This window comes from Fusarium tjaetaba (assembly GCF_013396195.1).
Source record: "Fusarium tjaetaba strain NRRL 66243 chromosome Unknown NRRL66243_c0000156, whole genome shotgun sequence".
NCBI lineage: Eukaryota > Fungi > Ascomycota > Sordariomycetes > Hypocreales > Nectriaceae > Fusarium > Fusarium tjaetaba.
The window spans coordinates 113641-136012 of record NW_023501352.1 but is presented as its reverse complement, the minus strand read 5'-3'; the positions used below and the strand labels follow the sequence as shown (position 1 = coordinate 136012).

General features: G+C 49.4%; 3 protein-coding genes across 3 annotated transcripts; 1 reads left to right on the top strand and 2 right to left on the bottom strand.

Annotated features, from left to right (window-relative positions):
* Positions 1 to 199: 199 nt before the first annotated feature.
* FTJAE_7726 (pescadillo development) lies at positions 200 to 2173 on the bottom strand (the record flags this gene model as incomplete). Its single annotated transcript, XM_037354472.1, has 1 exon — positions 200 to 2173. One exon carries the CDS (start codon positions 2171 to 2173, stop codon positions 200 to 202), a length of 1974 nt encoding a protein of 657 aa, XP_037205225.1.
* A 484-nt stretch (positions 2174 to 2657) lies between these two features.
* FTJAE_7725 (cell division control CDC91) lies at positions 2658 to 4037 on the top strand (the record flags this gene model as incomplete). The annotated part of the gene is made up of 3 exons (XM_037354471.1): positions 2658 to 2796; positions 2859 to 3126; positions 3179 to 4037. 3 exons carry the CDS (start codon positions 2658 to 2660, stop codon positions 4035 to 4037), a joined length of 1266 nt encoding a protein of 421 aa, XP_037205224.1.
* Positions 4038 to 4242: 205 nt separating this feature from the next.
* Positions 4243 to 5586, bottom strand: FTJAE_7724 (uncharacterized protein; the record flags this gene model as incomplete). The annotated part of the gene is made up of 2 exons (XM_037354470.1): positions 4243 to 5378; positions 5439 to 5586. The coding sequence occupies 2 exons, from the start codon at positions 5584 to 5586 to the stop codon at positions 4243 to 4245; spliced, it is 1284 nt and encodes a 427-aa protein (XP_037205223.1).
* Positions 5587 to 22372: the final 16786 nt, after the last annotated feature.

Genomic DNA, 22372 nt, shown 5'->3' with positions numbered 1-22372 from the left:
GGGGTGAGTTGAGAAGTTCAAGTTTTTCAGAGGTGCATCGCAAAGTACCTAAACCAGGCTATCCACCTGAGCGAGACAACATTCACTAACACAGCATTTGCTCAGCATATATTTGCGTATAGAACTCAATAAATGCTTTTTAATCGTGTACAACTTAAAATCTATAGGAATGGTATAAAACAGTGCCTTAACATTACGCCTAAGCCTTGCCCTTGCCCTTGGTGGCCTTTTCCTTTTCGAACTTTCTCCTCTTGGCCCGTAGCTTCTGGTCCTCGGCACTCTTCTTGTTGTTTGTGTACACCATCTGCTCGTACAGCTTTCTCTTCTTCTTGCTGAGCATACCCTTGGCGCGCTCAAGATCCTCAGCCTCTTCGCGAGCCTTCTTGGTGAGGGCCTTGCGAGCGTCTTCCTTAGCCTTGGCCTTGGCGTTCGTTGTGTTGGCCTTGACAGCACCACCAGTGAGCTCGGCCTCAAGCTCGTCTTGCCGTTGCTCGGCATCATCTTCTTCCTCGTCCTCTTCTTGCTCGTCTGCAGAAAAGCCACCAAACTCGTCATCCTCGTCACCTTCTCCCTCATCAGAACCAGCCACGTCCATACCCTCAGCAGTATCATCAACCTCATCCTCCCCATCGCTTTGGGCCTCAATGGCTTCAGCCTCAGGCTCTTGCTCCTCCAGAGGAACAGTGGGATCATATGCGCCTTGGACGTTCCTCACGAAGGGGCTCAGATGGGGAGGAAGATCAGCCCCAGGAGCATACAGATGAGGCTCCTTCAGCTCGCCGTCGTTGACACTGTCCCAAACCCATTGAGGCTGGATGTATGTTCGTCCTGGGACTCGTCGGTTGGCAGCAAGCTTCTGTGATGTCTGGTTGTCGTCGCCATCAACCTCATCCTCAGCAGAAGCCTGGATAGGAGGTCGATCAACGATCTGGTGAGTAATGTTAGGGTCAAGCTCGTTGGTGGTGAAAGCGCCATCGCCGAGAACAGCGTCCCAGCCGACACGTCTGCAGCCGAAGGACTTGAGGAGGAATTCGAGGGGTTGTCGTGGGGTTTCGCGGGACAGGTAGATGGTGAGGTTGGAGAAGAGGCTGTTGGGGTTGTTTCCGGTGTTAGAAGGCTGGGGCAGAATATCGCCACCAGAGACTGCAGGTTCAAACTTGTCAATTACACCGGCCTCCTGATCCTCGCCCTCAACCTGGTTCTCGGTCGTTGCCGTCGACTCATCATCATCGTTGCCCTTGATCTTCTTGATAACCTTGTTGACGGCAGCCTGAACCTTGGGGTCAGGCTTGTGCTCAGCAGCCTCCAATGTCTTCTGTTCCTTCTCGTCGGCACCAACCAAGGTCTTGCCCTCGAGGGTGAAAGCGCCGAGCTCAGCACCGGCCTCATCCTTAGCCTGGTCGAACTTGGGAGGGTACTTGAGGCCAAGAGAGGTGTACAGTCGGAAGTTGACGAAGCCGAGGAGGGTCATATAGAACTCAACAAAGGTGCCCATGATACGGAAGTCGACATCGCCAACGACGCGCTGGTTGAACTTGTAAGGAACCAGCCAGAGGACCTCCTCGCCCTGGATGTTTGCCTGATAGTAGATACCCTTGATGGAGAGGAATGACTTGGTAACGCTCTGCGACACAATGAGGTAGTGCTGGAACTCGAGGCACAGGCGCTCGCAACGGGCAATCATCTTAGCAGGAACCGAAGAGGTGGAAGGCAAGTTGGCGAACAAAAAGAGCATTGACAAGCAGTCATCAAGATCTCTGATCGCGTCGATAAATGTGGGATAGCGCTCGCGAATGACATGGTCAAGAGTATAGCGAGGCTTTCCTGTCTTCTCAGGCCGCGAAGCATTGCCCTCTAGGCGAGCGGCGTCAGTGACATCGCCTCGACCGAGCGCACGAGAGATCTTCTTCTCAAGAACCTTCTGATCGCGGAACTTTTGAACCAGCGGCTCGTGGAGCAGATACTGGATGTCCTTGGTGTAGTAGAAGGTAGTTGAGCTGGTGGAAGACTTGGAAACCTTCTTTCTGCTTCGGGGCTCGCGAGGATAGATTCCCTTCCAAATGCACAGCTTTCGGAAGTCGGGAAGGCTGATCTGAAGTTTCCGAATCGCCTGGTTTCGAGTAACGTAGTTCTTGGCCGCGCCGGCCTTTCCCTTCTTCTTTATCCGAGGCATTGTTGATTGGAGATGTGGTAGTGTTGGTGGTTGGTTGTGTCTCTTTGCGAAACCAGCGGGGCACTTTTTCCTAACAATCTTTCAACTTTTTTTTCCAACATCAAATTTTATGCCAGGTTGCACCGCCTTGATCCGACGCTAGACCACAGACAGAGGGTTATCATTGGGTGATGGCACGCTCACCGCCCGGGGATATGCTCAGCAGCCTTTAGCGCATTTGCAGCGCCTGGCATCGCCAATCCAGCGAATACAGTGGAGTGGAGCTGTTATCGAGCACTGGCGAAATGGAGGGCTCCAGCCAGCGGCTCTTCCAGCGGCCCCTCTCCCGTCGCAGGTACATTGGATCCCGAAGGTGGAGGGGCCGCCAAGCAAGGACGGGAGCTCATCAACCAGCCAAGTGGCCTCCAATTCAACTGTATCGCGGCCCTCCTCCAAAGCTGTCATTACCAACAATACTCGCTGGAGGCATGCAATGTCAGACACAATGACATTGCGAGGCAAAGCCAGCGTGTTCGCGGGCGCTGCCCTGCTCCGACTTATCTTGTTCCTTGCTTTCCCTGGCCTGCCCGATCTTCTGACAGGTCGCGTCGAGATATCCACCCCCGTCACAAGCTTCAAGCGATGTAAGTCTCAACCAGTCGTCGCATAACGAGCATCGAATGTAGCTTACTTACAAACCCCCAAGTACAAGAGGGTCTATTCCTATATACGAATAATGTCTCGCCATACGATGGTGGTGTCTTCCACCAGGCTCCTCTTCTGTTGCCCTTGTTCTCGCTGCTCCCCAACGTAAAGAGCTGGCCCATCTTCACACACCTACTCTACATCGCCGTCGACCTCCTCAGCGCCGAGGCTCTGTATAAAATTGCCGAGTCGGGTGTTGCGGGCAACTCGAAGCTGTTTACATCCCCGCGCCGTGCCAATAAGTTTGGTAGTGCTGCAATTGCTGCTGGGTAAGGGGTGTTTTGACTCAGAGCTTCAGATATCAAAACTAATAGGCGCCAGCTTCTTGTTCAACCCATACACCATTGCGACATGTATAGGACGGTCAACAGGCGTCTTCACCAACTGCGCCATTCTCCTTGCCATCGCCAAAGCTATTCAAGGATCTCCCTTCAATGCCATGGTCGCAATCTCTTTCGCATCTTATTTGTCTATGTACCCTATTCTGCTCCTCCCTCCGCTTGTTCTCCTTGCCTATGATTGCCAAGTTGAGAAGCGTAGGATTGCTTGCATCACTAAGTTTGCAGCTACTAACGTCGCTGTTGTGCTGGGGTGCGTCGTTTCGTTATTAGGCATGTCTTTTTTGCTTGCCAACAACTCCTGGGAGTTCCTGACTCGCACATATGGCATCCAATTGACCTTATCTGATCTCACACCCAACGTGGGACTGTGGTGGTATTTCTTCATTGAGATGTTTGACTCGTTTAGAGCTTTCTTCCTTGGCGTGTTCTGGCTGCATCTTGCAGCGTATCCCGCAGCCCTCTCTATCCGTCTCCGCCCCCAGCCATTGGCTGTCTTGACCATCCTACTGGGCATTTTCTCCATCTTCAAGCCTTACCCTTCGCTTGCGGATGCCAGCCTCTTCCTATCTGTGGTCCCTCTGTTCCGACATGTCTTCCCCCTCATGCGGTACGCTTTTGTTACCACCTCTACGCTGCTGTACGCAACATTCCTTGGACCAGCTTTTTACCACCTCTGGATCTATGCAGGAAGCGGCAACGCCAATTTCTTCTATGCCATCACTCTTGTGTGGAGTTTGGGTCAGAGTCTGTTGGTGACAGATCTCACTTTCGCTGTGTTGCGAGATGAGTGGGAAATCGAACGGCCTGAGATGGTTGGCAAAGAGATCAGACAGATATAAATCATGATACAAAGGAGATCCAATGTGAGGTCGCAGTGGTGGCAGTGGGTCTGGTAGGCCCTCAGAAAAATTATGATGAATAGTTCGCAACATCTAGACCATGGGAAGGGAACATCTTTTAGAGCTATCCCTCTGACAGAGGGTATTTGGAAGTGGTTTGTCTATTACATAAATGTACAATAGTTTTACATCGTTACCATCATTCCTAGTCCACGTCTGTATCGGTCTCGACGATCCGAGCCTGGTTTGACGGGTGGGAAGGTGTAGGTATTTCCACTGGTCCTCCTAATACACTGCCCAACATGGAACCCAGCGCACCAAACTCGCTGAGTTTCGAATAGTTTTTGTGGGAATGCCACACTTGTATTCGTGATCCAAATGGCTGTAGTGCCTTGTATGTGTGGTAGCCGTAGCCAAGAGCTGCACCTGTGGCAAGGAGACTCAATGCCAACATGAGGGATCTGGCATCAATGCCAGTGATACCTCCTTCAGCACGTCTTCGCACTTCGGTCGCATACTCATCGCCCAGACCAGGAACGTTGTGAAGGATACTGTCAAGAGTTCGGCTTCCAATGCGTAACACTGTGTTGTTACCAGGCTCAACCCACGGCAAGAGTTTGGACTTGCCCAGGCATTTTGTCTTCATACCGTCAACAAACGTGGACAACCGGGGTGTCTTCTTCATGAGCCAATCCTTTAAGAAAGATCTTGGTACGGGCGCATCACGCATCAGAGCGAGATAGCCAAAGGTTAAGCAGTCCAAAGATGATATTTCTGTACCCTTGAAGAAACTATGCATCTTCTCCTCGGGCCCTCCTTCAAGGAAATCGTCCAACACATTGAGACAGTCTTCTGTAATTCCATATAACCTTATAAGAACGGCTTGTTCAGGGGTCATTTCTTCATGAACCGTCTTTTTTGTCCTCACAGGAATGTGCCTTCGGAATGTCTCTGGTAAAGCATCTCTCCCGGAGGATAGGTGAAGGCCGCCATGGGGGTCAAAGTCGGTATCCATATCAGCAAAGCCCAGGTGCTCAACACGTTTGACAGCCTCGGCGCGGAGCAGTGGCGGAACTGTCCATGTCAATGGGAAAGACAATAGAGTGCTGAAGGCGGGCCGAGTTGTGGCTGACCAGTTGGCAGCGGAGACGTAGAGTGAAAGGTCCAGCAATGGAGCAGCTTGCGCAGACAAGAAGGCAGCATATGCAACACGATCAGCCTGCTGAATGTCGGTCAGGCCAGCATCCAGATTGTCACCGATGGACTTTTCAGTCAGGTACTCGACAATAGGACCGAAGCTTGATACCCATACGCCCTCATGATACAGTGCTGGTAGTGTATCTGGTTGCAACGGTCAGCAAGACAGGGTTCAGTCAAGGCAACGGTAATGATAAGCCATACTACACGGGCTGACGGAAGGATCGTTGCTTGGAATCAGGCGCCAGGCTGATACAGGGAGGCTGCTATGCAGGTATGTGATGATAGCAAGGCACTCGGGGTCAATGGACGGAAGACCAAAGGCGGAGCCCCATACGTGAAGGTCTAACATGGCTGGCCAGGGTCCGATGATCAGGCTGTGAAGCTATTCCAGGTTGCCTGTAGTTATACCACAGACGTCATGTGTCCGAAAGCAAATGTTGTATGATTGCGGGAATCAGTCCGCAGTAACGAGAAGCGCCCGTTAGTCTGAGTCGGGGAGATTGTATAGAGTTTCGTGATAGATCTCGTGGCGATACGCCAATATCACCCAAGTCAAACCTAGTTGATCCTCAAGGTCGGGGAACTCTTGAAGGCTTCACAAACGCCAGCCTTGTGGTTGTTCTTGTCTCTATTCGACTAGCCTGGCAGCGCCTAGCAAAATGCCCCGCCCGCTATGAGTGACAGCGCGTAGCCACGTGATTGATGTTCGCGCCTCTGCCTACCTTACCTTACTAACTACTCCATAATTCGTCTATAATAAGTGACAAAATACTGCATCGTAAAGGTTAATTCTACTATGGCAGAACTCTAAATCTTCCCAGGGTTCCAATTTCATTATTTGTATGGTTTTTTTTGTCTGGCCTCCACACCATCGGGTCGGGCTTTGCCATGATACAGCCTCCCGTCCTGTCGGCCAGGTTCGAGCCCGAAGTGCTATCCTGATCTGGTATATCATAACCATTGGCTTTTCATGCCATGGAAACGGCTTTGGCTAGGAGAGGGGCGGAAACTCGGGACATTGATCCTAGGTGATAAAAAGACTTGGGTAATTTAACATAAGTTGAGGAAACCTTTTGTTGAGTTTATTTTGACGCCTTATATTAAGGCCTAATGTTTTCTTGCTCTCTGAGGTTTGCCTTGTCAAAGCGACTGAGTCTCCCGTTCTGAGTCCCTGAAGCCACTTGTACCCACTTAGAAGACATATTATATTCCTATCCGGGAGACATGCTAGACATACTTTGACTACTAGGTCTGATCAGCATACCAACCTCACAGCGCTGTTTCGCTGTTGCCTGAACGAATATCGAAAGAACCCAGAGTTTCGGAGATAGATAAGATGAACAAGAGCTGAAAGATCACGGTATGTACGTTGGTGTTTCAATGACTGCTCTCAAATACTAGTGGTCGATATGGAGCCACATCGATGGGAACGTCTCACCAACAAACTTACACCAACCGCCAGAGCAGAACGGAAGGGTACAATGCCACAAAGCCTAAATTCCAGGTATTGAGGCACCACTAATCAGTGCTCGCTACAGCTAGCTTGTGCCATTCATCCATTGCGTAATTGGGCCGATGGTAACGAGTGATCTTCGTCCGACTCCTTATATCGACGGACAATCAAGCCTTTGTCGGTAATCTTCACCCGTACCCCTAAGCGGTAACAGAACGGACATTGACAGCGATCGTCAATCCTTGAGACAGGCACAGGACCATGATGAGGGTGATGGAGCAAAAGATTTAGCCATGTTCGCCACAGGGCAATTAGAGGATCCAAATATGTCAAAAGATAAGCAACCTCATAGCTTTGACGGGCGTGACCGCCTGTTTCATCATTTTCGATGTGCACGATCGTCCTTTAAATGATTATCACTGTGAGAGTCTAGAGAGTTTAGAGTGGCAGAGGCAAACAACAGAAGCAATCAGACTACCGCAAGCCAAAAACTCCAATACCGTGAACTTGGATTTCTTCACTTTCAGCCGGTACCAATCATGAATCATCCCAACCTGTTGGCTAGCTCTCGACCTTGGACTTGGAACCCAACTAACTGTCAGCCCGTCTCACTCTTTGCTTAGGATAATTATCGATGACAACCAACTTGAGTAGGGTCGGCCAACAAACCAATTGCGGTTGTGAAGGCTGAGAGGCTCCTGCTGGCGTCGCGCCGGCTCAGGGCCGGACATAAAAGACAAAGAAAAACACCAATGTTCACTGGATTGCCATTGGATCAATTCCGATGCCATTCCGCACCAAGGAGTTACAGTGTGCCGTACCTTGTACCAAACGTTAGGTCGCTCTTTTAGGGGGAGATCAGATCACACCTCGAAGGGGAACTAAGCGAAGCGAGCGAGTTTTTCTTTTTAAAAGATGACGATTTGATGAATCTCGTCTTTGTCTGCCCCTCACCCCGGTGACATCTCCAACTTGGGGAAAAGGAGACGATCAGCGCCGGGTTTCTTACCTTGTAAGCCACGGCATGTCCAGCCGCAGTTGAAGACGGGCAAGACATGATAGTACATGGCAATTATCACTACTATGATTAGACATTTCAGGGCAGCCGCAGTAATGTATTGCGCAAGCAGTCAGGTTCCCCTGGTAAAGGGGCCCTGTAAGTTTCAGTTGTCGTTGAGGCGAGCGTCAGCTGTTCAGATCGACGCTGCAGAAGCGCGGCGTAGGCATCAAAGGGTGAGAACTGCTATGTAGGGAAAGCGAACTGCTGTTTCTGTGCCTGTGCCTGGCAATGCCCAGGAGCCAAACCCAGCTTAGGCATAATTTAATGAACAATGACAAAGATTGTACGATGCAAGGGAGCTACTTACTGGGCAAGGATACTAAAGATCACGAGGCGCTATCGAGACAGGGGGTCATGGTAATTTGAGTAATGCAATTGACATTTCGCTTTTTGGGGAATCAGGCCGTGGAGTGGTCTGTCCGCCAAGCAATTCTCGGGCCCGGAGATTCGCAAAAGGAGAGACACGGGAAGCAAGAGAAAAATGAAAAAGGGAAGACATATCGACTTATCGTTGCGAGACAAAGGTCACTCTTTTGAATCATGTTTGTTTAGGGGGAATTTCAAGTTTGATTGAGTTCGCGTAAAAAGTATCCTGGTATCTCGTTCCATTTCCGTCAACACTGAGTGATCAGTGGACATAAACATAAGGTAATCCCATTTGCTCCTGAGGATAATCGGGTGTAAATAGCCAACCCCCATCCCAAATGATATCTATGTTCCCAACCAACGTGTTCATCATAAAAACAATAAGCCCACATGCGCGCAATGCCAAAGATAGTGGAACAATGCGGTGTATGTTGTGAGACGCCGTGATAATGCCTGTCTATTGATACAGTTCCCTTGAAAGACCGTGGAACAAATTCCTCCCAAATAGTGATGAACGAAGCAGAGAAAGGGTAGTGGTGAAAAAAAATTATTAGATAGTGTAATAAAGGGTATTGTAACGGTGATGCGCTTTAGCGAAGGGCGCACGCAAAGAAGTGAAGTTGAAGAGTCCGGTCGGTCCAGCCATAAGGGACGATGTTGGTGAATTGACCGGGTCGCGAAATGCCTGGGCAAACGTGGCCAGGAAGATCCGGTAAAAGCAGGTTGTTTGATTCGACGGATGAACCAGTCGACAGGTGGTGGTATTTTTGCATGCAGGCGGCTTGCATTGCATACCACAACCCAGAGTGGTTATGATAGATTATGTGATGTGCATGTAGGGGTTCAGTCATAGTAGTTCGCATGTGCATATGCGGCGCGGGAGGTCGCAAGAGCCGGGCGAACCTTGTCCTTTGCTATTGTGTAACCGAGGACGAGAAGAGCTGAAGCCAAGAGCCTGCCTGTTGGTCATGTAGTGGTGGTTGCGTGATCCCGGAGAAAGAGACTGAAACCCAAGACAGATCAGATGCTGGTTAACTGTCGATACTGTCGATATAGATGCTTTAACCTCGCTTGGGAAGAGCAGGCAGAGGTCGGTTGGGAGGTGGGCCGGGGCAGGGAGGAAGCTGCGAAGGTCGTTGAGCAGGCATGTTGATGGTAGTTGAAGATATAGCTTCGAGCTGATAGTTGATATATTTTGAGAACCGAGTCAAGATAGCTCAGTTCAGGATGTAGGTGATGTTGTTTAGTGGTTGAGTTGATCCGAGTATATCGATCAAGTAATAGTTGTAAGTGCTCGAGTGGTTGTAAGTTGACTTGATGTAAGTGAGCTAGTAGAGACCAAGAGTGAATGCCTGAATAGGTTCTTATTGAGTCTGATGATGATGATGTGAATGATCGGTCGTGGGGAAGAGGGAGGTCGCTGCCCTTTTAATATTCCTGGCCAGGGCACTCTGGTGTTTGGTTTGTGCCTCCAGCCCAGCTCAAGCTCCTAGCCAAAAGGTAATCTGAGGTGAAGCAGCCCAGCCAGGGCGCAAGACACAGGGCACCACTTGGAGACAGAGACAGGGGGGGCAGAGAAGAGAATTAGGAGTGGAGGTGTGCCTGCACGCCCTCAGCCCTCCAGGAGATGATGAGGACCCGCTCCTGAACACACACCCCCAATACCCATGCCATGCCGTGGGCCATGCCACGCTGAAATGTGAAATGGAGGTCAGGATGGAGCTAAGGCTCTCTCGTACGAGGTAGATACGTCAGTTGAGGTACTTTGGCCCTAGGTACCTGAGCCCGCCAGACACCTGAAGCAAGCGGACAGTCAATTGACAGCCGAGCCTTTGGTTTCTCTCCAGGCTATTCTGGTGCGGTGTACTCTGTGGGTTGTAAGAGAATACGATACACCTCCTATATTATCTCCTTTTCATTAGCAAGTCTTTAGTAAAACGGACAGTGACAAAAAATAGAAATACGGGAAGTGAAACAAGCAAACGGTCGATGGCATACGATCCATCCATAACAAGACATGGAGTCCCTTTCTAAGTTCCATTAGCAGTCAACCCAAGTCATCAGTAATCAGCCCCTGTCGCACAACAAAGCGCCCAGTAATTCAGTAAAAATCCACCATTTCATTCAATAATTAATTAATATTGCAACTCACAATTAATTACATGCTGTCGGGTCTCTTGATACCCAGCCTGAACCCTGTGCATGCAGTAGCACAAATGCAATGTGCTCGGCCACATTTTCAGTCTCTGCCTACATACTGTAGGCATTGTGTTTGTCCTCACCGATGCTGTAGATGTAAATGTGCATCAATTAGCTCGTACAGCACAGCAGTTTATTAACTCTCACTGCCCAGCCTAAAGGTATTCGGTCTCTACCAATACGACACTCTCAATCATCTGCTTGTACAACACGCCCATTGGACTTTTGAATGCCGGTCGTCCCCAAAAAAGCAATAACGGGGGCACTTTGTAAATGCCCATTATGACGATTCCTGCTTCCTACGGCGCATTATCAGCCTCCTATTGGATATCGAGAGGTCAGCTGGGCTGCCTAGCAGGCTGCCAATGTAGCACAGCCAGCAGCCCGTAGAAGCGATGTTCGATGCAGTCAACTCAAAGCTGACTGTTACCGGTACAGATACTGGGCGTCCAATTGATGCGTTCAAAGGCCACGAGTATCATGAGCCGGCGTATACTTTGGCCCAGCGCTATCAATCCGCCAGTGTAAATCTTGGGAACCGGCTTCCACCGTGGAGGCGCACCAAAACTCTAGGTTAGTTCCCCAAGGAGAGCAACTCAGGAAAACGAAACCCGTCGACGTCAAACAAGAAAAAAAATCTACAGCGAAGATCAATCCAGACCAGCCAGTAAAGTCTGTACTGATTCATTCCAACGAGTCCGGCTGCCGAGCCGTTTGATTTTATGTTCTCCGTGGCAGCCATCAACTTGGTAGCGCTATTCATTTTGACAAAACAGGCAATTCAGGGAAGACGCAGTGGTCGACGCCCATCTTGGCTGGCAGAACGGCTTAGACGGCCTGCGACCCTCGTCAGCCAAGCAGTGTGAAACAGGCGACACTGGACAAAGACTGGTTCTTTGTTGGGGGTTCCACAGCAAATCCTGGTATAGAACGTCACATGGAAGCTTTCGAAGAATTTTACCCTGGCCAATTGTACAAGATTGAGATTACGCTCTAGCCCTCCTCGCCTAGGCTCGCTCTGAGGTGGATATGCTGCCCGGGGTGTTTGATGCTCGCTGAATGACGTCCAATTTCGGTGGTCCATGAGCCTGAACCTTGACTGACATGCCCCCGTTCACATGTGAGTTGAGAGGAAGCGTTGGTAAAAAATAGACACAAATCTCACCGATCCAAATGCCCTGGAAAAGCTGAGACCAGGGGGAGGCGGTTTTCTGTCACCGCTTGGTTCATGTCACGCACAAATGGGTCAACCAATTTGCGAATTTCCATCGTCAGCTTACCGGCTCTGCCTCAACAACATTGATTAGGGCTGAGTCTGCAGGCATGGATGTCTGCAGGCGAGATCTTGACCGCTGAAAAGAAGCAACTTGGTATGTGGATATGATATTGGCTGACCGATATACATCAACTATTGAACTAGGTAATTAGGAGCTGCATTAATACTCCGTACTTGGGCCTTCATGCTTGCTGTCGGTCTGATAGATGCAAGTCCAGACCCCCAAGGACAATTATTTCGATTGCGGGGGGATATCCATAGTTACGTTGGTGTCGTATGAATTTTTACCTCTAACGTAACTTAACTTACACTGACCGATCATCTGTCTCGGCTGTTGGTGTCAAAAGGTCTCAGATCGATAACACGATACCATACCATCCATACCGCGATACAACCTAACACTGGCGTGTAACAACACGTGTTTGTCTGTCCAAGTTGGCATGTTTCTGTCTATGGCCAAGTAAGAAATGCCACCTGATTATCTGACTATTACGGCGTAGACTAGTGCTGTGTTCGCCGTCGTTGAAAATAAACGTATTCGTTTCAGGTTACTCCCTGCTTCTACTGGTATTCGGCATATCGCACCGGTTTCGCGGCCCAGAACTCTCCGCAGGCCTAGGCACCACGGCTGGCGAGCCTCTAACGCACTTCACCTATCTCCGTGTCGTCGAAAACCTTAATAAGAGAGAATAGAGGTGTAGTATTGGTCTGGCGGGCTCAAGACGCGGGCCGCCTTCGGTAGAAGCGTACCGAGCATTCCAGTGCTCTTCTAACCGATGGTTGGAAAAAACCTTCGCTTTGACGTTTGCTCTCAACTTCTCCCGACAGTTGAGAAGGCCAAAAGTGTAAATGAGGACTACCGTAATCTGCGTGCCTGTGCCTGGCTACAGCACGTTTTTTCCCGTACCATGTTGCTTAGTGAGACGGCGATGTCGTGGTTTTACGAGGTTCCTTGGACTGACGGAGAAGACCAAAATAGTACCACTAAGCCGTCTGGCCGTGTACGCCATTTACAAAGCATGGGATTACGGTATTCTTACAGATCTGTTTCGCTGGGGGCATATCGAATGCATCAATGTCTGGTGGTATTGCTGTGCCGCCGCCTCTTTCTTTCTTTCTTTCTTTCTTCGTTGCTTTTCTTCCCTTCCCTTCTATTCTTTCGGCACGGATACATACGTTCTGCAGCCCTACATTCACGGTCACTTACACAACCTATCCAAAAACATTACACGACAATGTATTCGATACCTACACCGGGGTTTGATGTTGAGTGGTTCGCAGGTGACACTGCCCAACACAGACTCCGGATCTGAATCCCTGCCTGCCAACTGTGTTTCCCCAGTCAATCATGCACTGCTGTACCCCCAGTAGATTGATACCTGCCTACATCTGGGGCTTGGATGACTCACACTCTTAGCCTTGTGACGATGTTGTTGTCCAGTTCTGACCTTAATCCCGACTGTGCCGGCAACGATGCGGTATACAACCTAGGGGAGGAAAGAAAATTCAGGACCTCGATCCTCAGTTACAAAAAAATATTAAGTAGTTTAGCCTAATCTTAGGGGACTCTTTACTAAGCTTATTTTGGCACCCTCTTCTAAAGTCCTGTATTTTCTTGCTCCCTGAACGACAACTCAGAGACCCATGCATTGAATCTCTCTCTTTTTTTTCCTCTTCCCATTGGTCTTGGCACGGAGGCTCAGCGTTTAACGGTGTGCGGTCAACGTTGTTTGTAACCCCCACAGGAGGGAGGGGGAGAAAGATCTGCTTATTCGTATTCAAGGCATGCATGCTCTTAAGGTGAAATGAAACCTCCACTCTGACCATCCATCGGTTGACCCCATTATTTTATGTATATAGCAGATCTCGCTTCGCTTTCTTTTGTTGTGCTCGCTTTTATTATTAATCCCACTCCTGTGGTCCGTACTCCGTACTGTAGACCTAATCAAAAAGACCTCATCTCACCGCGATTGTGACTGTGCGCTCGAAGCGAGCGCTCGGGGCGCGATATCACGCTGAGTGCGGTCAAAGATCATCGTAATGAAGTCATAGGGGTCCTATATCTGCTGCACAGCACATGCCGCAATTCCATGACTGTCTTCGCCTGGTGAGCGCGTGTTTGTGAGTTGAGAGACTGGGCTTCGGGTTGAAAGAAGAAAACCTGAGAACCAAACGATTCATGAATGGTCCGTGTAAGTCCAATAGCTCCGAAACTTCCGAACAGATGGTCAAGGCCTTATTTTCTTTGCTTGCATGCTGTGGACTGTCATTTTGTATGTGGGTTTGACTAGAATTGTTCTATGGACGTTCCATGGCTTCCATGGCAGTGGGTGTGGAATGAGGTGCCACACCTTGACCATGGATGTCATGAAAAATGCAAAACAAGACAAAAAACTCATGGTTGGCGTTATCGTTTGCCGACTGAGGCGTCAGGGCCAACACCGTCAGAGCATGGATGACCTTCGATTACCGAGAGGACATTCTGGATCACCTCACCTCACACCGACAAGAGCCCGGTCCATCTCGTAGAATATTCTTTTGGAAATTTGGAAGGTCGGGATTTTATTCTAGAGCCAAGCTCGGACTTCAATGAAATAAACGGAGCAATGCTACGTGTGTCTCCTCCTGGGTTCCCGTCCGTCTGTGGCTGGGCTGAAAATGGTGTTTTCGGAGATGTCAGATTAGCTCTTAGCTTACCGCCAATTTGGTTCACTTTATTTTTTATTAAGCTGCTGCGCTATAACTACCGCTATTATACGGATAGCTAAGCCAACACGGGCACTTGCACCCGCTGTCTTCGAATGTGTTGGCCGATCAGACACTCATGTAGGAATACGTTGGGTCAGGAAGGGTGACAAACTTGCATGATATCCATCGTTTCTGTTCCATTTGCCGGGTCTTTGTGTGAGTTGTCTATGATGCAACGGACTTACACGGACAACAATCATCAGAAACATCATGCACGACATCCCGTCAGTGAGCAGGTTTGGGCATCTACACGGCCCAACCCAGGGCTTGAGCGTCTACTCCTTTGATAGGAGTGGACGACGATGTTCATATCCACTGAGACTGTACCGAACAACGGTCGGTACATGAGCTTTGAGTATCCATTTCCATTTGGACCACGCTGAAAGGAAGGGGTGTGCGTGCAAGTCCGTCCATCTTTGTCCTGAGGCGTCAGGCAATGCCCCTGTAATTTTTATTTATTTTTGCCATCAATAAATTTCCAGCTGGCAAACTATTGTGCACGTACACTCGATAGACGGCAGCCTTGCTGACTGTACAAACCAACATACCTTCTCCTATGTCGTACAGAGTACAGCACTTCTGTTGGGAGATTACATCCCTGGACCCTGCATTGGCGATGTCTGAACTATTCATCCCTTCGAACAATAATTATCTCCACAAGACAATTCATTTCAGCCTCAATAATAATCAGAAACAAGGACCAGATGCAAGCCCCTTCCTCGTACATAATTCAATTAATGAAATAATTTGCCGTCGGGATTGTTTTGTGCCCCTGACTAAAAGAACGGGTGGTGGCAAACTCAGCACTAGCGGCAAACAGGGACGGTTCCAACGGCTATTAGGGCAGTTGTGCAGTGAGCCTTGGAGGCCTTTCTTTGATGATTGATGACGAGGCTGGGTACAGTATGCCTAGTTTCATCCCAACTGGTGCCGATATCGTCCTCCTTGAGGTGGTGATCTCCATCCACTGGACGGATATGTACCCAATATCAGCTATTTGGAAACCAGGGGTCAGTGTGTCACGCTAGCAGTAAAGTTTTTTTTCTTTCCTTTCTTCTTCTGAATTGCTCTCCGTATTTCCATCTTAATCTGGGGTTGTTATTGAGATGAGACCCAAGACCCCGTGCGTGTCAGTTCCAGACCGCCGGGTTTCTGATTGAAATCTGCTTCACCGACTTCCTCGGGGGTATCCAGAAAGTGGGAATGGTGGCAAATTGGATGGCAATCATGGATACCGCCATTGCGACTGACTGATTCCTGAGCGGAACCGTGTTGCTGGTAATGTAATCTTCATTACATCAATTCCGCCCTGTTGTCCGTTTCATGTCAGAACCCTCTGACCCGATAATGAAGATCATGGCTCAAAGAGTGGCAGGTGATCAAACTCTTTGTTGTTCTGCTTACAGATCAAGGACGATCCGATCACTTTCGGGTCTCGGCTGTAGAATTGATAGGTTTCACCGTATCTGATATCTTTGATCAGTCTATGGTCTGACTGGCTGGACCTGATGAAAGAAATGCCTGCAGCGATCAATCATGAGTGCCTCCTCTGATGCTACCCTGAACGTTCAACATCTCTCATCTCATTGGTAAGTTAGAGTCATCTGACGCAGAACCATCACCACCGGCGAGTATTCTGCCCTTCTCGGCAGTTTTCTCCGGACTCTGGTAAAGTTAGATAGATACATACCGAACATAATGTCCGTTCCGCCGTGCTGGTAACCTACTCTACCCCTTTAGGTTGCCGTTGCCTTTTGCTTTGCCGAGATGAGAAAGCGGCCGCTCCTTTCAGACCAATCGACACCGTCGCATTTCTGGCAAGGAACAGAGATCACCGCAACCCGTCTCGAGCGTGTTTGGGGTTTCTCGGGCCACTCACAGTCAAGCCTGATCATGCTGCGCATCAGACATCACGGAGACGCCGTGCCTCGGCTCCAAATGAGGCTTAGGGGCTTCACTCTTTTTGCCCAGCCAACCTCTTGTCCACAAACCGTTGAACTCATCCACGCGGTCGGACTTTAGGAGCCTTGGCGGAACCGTACTTGACGCCTCAGCCGGGTAACCACGAGTTAGGAAAACTGGTTTTTGTGAGAACTCTGTCCTCTCGTCTTGAAATAGTGCCGACGGCTCGACTTCGAGAACAAGTATCGTGGCCTCTCGCCGATTTACCGGCGCATCTCCGTCTAGCGTAACGAAACCAAACCCAATATCTCGGGTTCTAGTCAGTTTAAAAACTTCCTTTGCCTTCATCCATTGGTTTGTTGCCAGTCGCCGACCGACCGACTGGCCGACCACCGTCGGGATCCATGTCGGAAGAGTCTCCCGACTTTTGACTAAAAGTCGGCGATCATGTCAGTGACATTTCGATGCTGTTAGCTGGCTCTAATAAAGTTGACCGACCTGCTAAGCTAATAAACTCTCAGCTACAATGCCTCAGTCTCTAGCACTGCCGGCGCAATAGGGGCTTACGACAGGTCAGGTCAGGGACATACATGCAAACGCTAGAGCTGACGATATCCTCGTTCCCATAGACAAAGGGCCCTTTGGGACGAGGTCAAAGCCACATCCCTAAAGACGACAATTGGTCCTCCAAGTTCAGCAGCCAGCCACAGCGACCAAATGGACCACACCACCTGCAGCGTTACTATCACAGCCCAGACAACCCACAAGGCTCTTGTTCAGCTTATAGGCAGGGCTGTCAAGCCACAGGCCCCAGGGGCACGCACCCTCTCCACGTGGAAGTCAGGGGATACGTATGACGATGGCTGCTCTTGTGTGGCGTCCCCTGACGATCCCTGTTCGTGTCCATCATTCTGACGGGCATACAAACGGATACAGCAATGTCCTGTAGCTCGAGTCCCTGTCTTGTCTTTGTCTCAGGCTCATGTCGTCAGCTTCATACATACGTGTGAGCCCCTTTCCCACATTCCGGACTGCGATATTGCAGGTGCACGGATGGGGAATTCAAGAACAACTGGTCTGTGTTTTTGATCGATTGCTGAAGAGTTTCAACGTGTTCGTCGCTCCGAGACATGATGGCACTTCTCCTCAGCCGATAGTCAATTGACATTGAGGCTGCTCAGCTTGCGCTCCCTGAGATAATACCACCTAACGAGAGATAGCCTCCCTGCGCTGCGCGACGGCACGCCCTCAATAGTTCAGCCTCCACTGGATCTGGTCTCGACCTTTATCTCAAAAACCAGCCGCACAAGGGTTAGCGATCATTATTGAACAGCACATCGATTACCTAGTCGCGCGCGGACTGCTAATGTCCGACCCCCTGTACTGGGGAAATGATGCGAGGTTGACTTTGATATTTTTGGCTACATTTGGCACAGCGACGACTGCTGAGTGGGCGGTGAGAATGACCATCTCGTTGCGTGATTGGAACAAACACTTGCAGGTGGCGCCTTTAATTGAGTCCCTGAGGGAAGAATAACATCCATCGATCCAGCGATGTAACCCCAATTCGCCCAAAGTGACGGTACTCTTTTGTCACTCCTTGTTTGTCCAATATTACCGATTATTCTCGTCGCTACGGAGTACTGTCCTCACCTGTCCCGAACCGACCCTGAAATGGGGGAAGGGGGGGTTGGATTTTGAGACACACAAGTTTTTCCGCCCACGCTATGAAACATGGTGCTGAGTGAAACAAGTTTCCGTCGGAATTCGTTATCCTTCTCTATAAACCTCGATATCGATATGTGGATTAAGGATTTCAGCAACCTGCTTGGACTTGTAACATACGGAGTATAGTTACGTGCTTCTTATCCAGGTGCAGTGATGTGGGCGTGATATTCCCTCTGGCTGTCGTGACACCTTGGTTACTATCATCTCTTGGCTCACCTATATCCTGCAGGTTGTTATGAGTTCCCACCCAGAAGCAACCTCCGTAACTGCACGTGGTGATGATTCGCAAGGTTATCAGCGGGCACGGTCCCTTGTAATGGGGCCATGAGCTGCATGTCAACACGAGTTGCTCATCAAACATGCAGCTATCTCCACGTTGGTAACGGTATGCTCTCTCCGATCAAGGCATTCCCTCTCGGCGTGCATAGATATGCATTTCTAAAGTACAACCGCACCAGACAATGGAGTTGGGGGTGAATTCAAGACGGGTACGGCGAATATGCGAAAGAATCCTGGGTTCAGGACTCGGTTCGCAGTCCTTTCCGTGAGTGGTGACGCCTACATATCTTGGCCTCTAGGGGGGCATGGCCGCTCTACCTGCGGCCCTATCGCTTTAGGCAACGTGCTTAATCGCAAGGACCCTTCATGTCAACCTGAAGGAGTGATACACCATGCGGACACTGAAGAGGCGGAGAGCTCGGCGTTTTTCGTTACATCCATCGAGCAAAGTCTAGGCACTGTTGTGAAGCTTTGCAGTTGCAATGTTCAAAATACCGCTCTGCAGACGTCAGCTTGCATAATGCGCTTATGATTCTCCAGTTCTCTGTTGGTTACGAACATGGGCGTACTGTTAGATCATCATATCATGATCGACATCTAGCTATAGAAGTTATCAGGCGTCAGGGTATATCTGTTGGTTGAGCATCTGAAGCATGTACACATGATCGTCCTTGGCTTTGACTCAGACATGCGCCTTGCTATGGATGATAGATTGCAGGGAGCTTCGACTTCGAGAGACAGGGTATGTCTGCTAGCTACTCTGTATCAGATCGGCCCGCAGCGGGTCCTAGATATGTTGTCGATCAACAACCTGCGACATTTTGTTAGGTGTTCAGGTTTGAGGGTCTACGTGCTATTCTTGCCTGCATTCTTAGGGACATCAGGACCTCGGAGATAGATACGGGAATTGGCGAGAGATGCGCCTTGGTATTATTTGTGGCGGAGAAATGACAGGACGTCTACAGAGCGGATGTAACTTGATGTGTTGCAGATCGTGGGGTTGTTGGTGTAGGACGAGAACACATCCATGTCCATGTCATGACCTGGTCTATCGATGAACATCAACATATGATGACTGACGATAAAAAGGCTGCGATGAGCTAGTCTCAAACTACTGTATCTGGCTCGTCTGATTAATTCCTGGCCTTTGTTTAGCGGGTGATACAATAAGGCGTATGCATATCTTTGAAACACTTTGCTCTACCCTATACGCGTCTTCCCTCAACTCGGCGTCATTTCCCACGGCCTGTTCGAACTATACCGTCGTGTAGTGCAGTCTAGTGTTGTTTATTGAGGAAAAGATGGGTTAGTCGAAGAAGCGGTCAACCATAAAAAGATGAAGATCGAGATCAATGCAAGACGTGTCGTTCGTTGATATGGTTGGTGGTGATCGGGCGGCCACTAACAATGGCCATAAACGAAACTAAAGGATGGATCATTGGTCTAAAACCTGCACAAAATAGTCACGGGACAATATTCGCAAGCAAAAACCCGGCGAAGTATGCATGTATTCTGCTGAGTTGTCGAATCCTCCTGGACCAGCATTAGGTACTGCAGTGAGCCGTGAGTTCAACTAGTGTGAGCATATCTTGGAACGGGTGCGGCCCCAACGGTAAAATCTGCAACGGTTCTGTAGGAGGAGAAGATCAGAGTTGGGATCATCATTGGCTCATAACTCAATCAGATCCTGGTAGCGAATGGTCGGCAGCCAAAGTCATCTTCGAGCGTGACTAGCTGACATGGGCATAAGGACGGAGTTATCGTGGGGGCGGATGAGGGGAAATTCAGCATCAGTAATAGTAATCGGCATGCCGCAGAGCAGAACAGGCAAGGGAACAGTATTACAAGGCAGAAGCGTACAAGGTAGGACATGAGGATGGTGAAACTATTATGGTGTGTCTACCGAACCAGAAACTAGAAACTAACAGTGGCACAGCAGTCAGAGTAGGTGTGATGCCTGCCACAGCGATGGGATTGTCTTGTTCAAAGCTGAGACGTGCAAATACCAGGAATCGAAAGATGATGTTTCGAATGCACGGCCTGAGCAGCAGATCTCCATATGGGGAAATGGAAGCGATACAATGATAGCGAGGGCAGTATCAGCACGCACGAGCATGTCTGTCAGCACCATTCAGTGATGCCACGACAGCGTGTGTATCAGCTCCGGCTGAGAGGTAATAGGCCGGAAGAGGGAGGGGCTTGAAAGGGCCCACGCACGCTGGTGAGTTGATAATCACAATCTCACTCACTCACTGCTGATGTTTATGCCATGAGGAATTGCGTACATATCGTGCCGCTGTACCGGAGGCAGGCAGTGAAGTTGCAATGGTGGAGGCGTGTCTACAAGCCAAGAACAGAACAAACATGCATGCATGCATCTGCATATATGTACATGCAGACATGCATGGATACCGAATGCAAGGAATTAGCAAACAAACTGTAATATCCATGTCATCGTAAAGGAGAATGGCCTCATGGTCTCCCAAGCCCAAAAGTACAAACACCACTTGTACCCAAAGTATCCCTCGTCATCGTCATGAGACCAAACGGCTGGCTGCCTACTCACCGAGTTCATGTGTTTCATCGAATTGACTTTGAGTATTCTCCATGACCCTTGCTTCTTCTGTGTCTGTGGTTGTGGGGTTACTCGCTGCTAGTGTTTAGTTGCGCGAGGCATGTCATCCATCCGCCTTCATTGTTCTGTCTGAGACGCCAACCTAGACTTTGGTACAGTCATCCTCCATTTAGAAACAGATTGTACTCGCTCACAAAACTCAAATAGAGAGAATTTCTGTGCTGGTGCCGGTTCATACCGCAACTTCGTGCTAAAACCACCAACCTCATCACTGAACCCCCCCTCCACCCAAGGCACAAGGCACAGACAGGCACAAGGCACAGGCACAAGGTACCAGGGGGTCAAGAACATGACAATGATGATTGATGATGAATGATGATGATGATTGAGCATCTTGTGACCCAAATTCCGATGCTGCCGTGTCTTGTCCTCGGCGAAGCGTCCGGCCCCGAGTCTCGAGAGCTCGTGTATATCAGGCTGTCATATTTACGGTATAATCCAAGCCATTAAGACGCGTAAGGCAATAGTACATCCATCTCAAGGCAACGTATCCGTATCCGCGACATTCATCAACTGCAAAAACGACTCCCCTTAACGGCTGTTTTATCAGCTCAGCCTGGATCAATTTATCACAAATCATATTCCGTACACCTCAATCTTGTAATGAACAATTCGTGATTTATGTACACTGCCTCTCCTTGGTAAGTGCCGATCACGACATGCTGGGTGGACTAACGTAGTCCGAACCTCAAACTTGAACGAAAGTTTCCGTCCCTATATTGGGCATCTCTAAGTGGAGATATCGATCAACTTGCAAAGTGCCGGGCTCATATCGAAGCTCCCGGGTCTCGACATGGCCAACTTCAGCCAGACGCATAGAGAAGGGTGAAAGGCTGACATGGATAATAAAGGGCGCCAAATACATTTCAATTTCCAATCAAGCCTCACCGGAACATCTGAGACATTCACAATAAACCATGACAGCTGATTGAAGCTCCGTTCAGAGGTTATATCTTGACACTGTCAAATATATCATAATAACTTGGCTAGCTTGGACACTCATTTGTGACCAACCGGTAGGGTCACAACGCCGCATGCCGGCAATGTAATGGTCCGCAACCATCCGGCTTTTCCAGACCTGCTGGACCAAGGACTTACAGATGGAATTTCGCTTTCACGCCCATTACAACCTCCAAAAAAATTTGACACTTACGTACACCTATCATCGAGGATCTACCGAATAGTTTCGAAACTGGGATTCCATATCAAAAAGGCCTCATTCTCGCTCTTGAGACCCATTATGCCACCCAACGGTACCGGGGTCAGTCTGATGATACACAAATAAGAGGATCAAGTGCGGGATATACACGAAACTCCTCCATGGGAGTATCTCCTCCGGACGTCGGGCTTTTAGATTTCCTCTTGTCATATCACTCTGAGACATGCAAACTTGCCAAGACCCGATATTCCTCATCCACACTGCGCTGCTCCAGGTTCACGGCTGCAACCATGCAGAACACCAAACCAGCTTCATAACGGGGCTCATGGT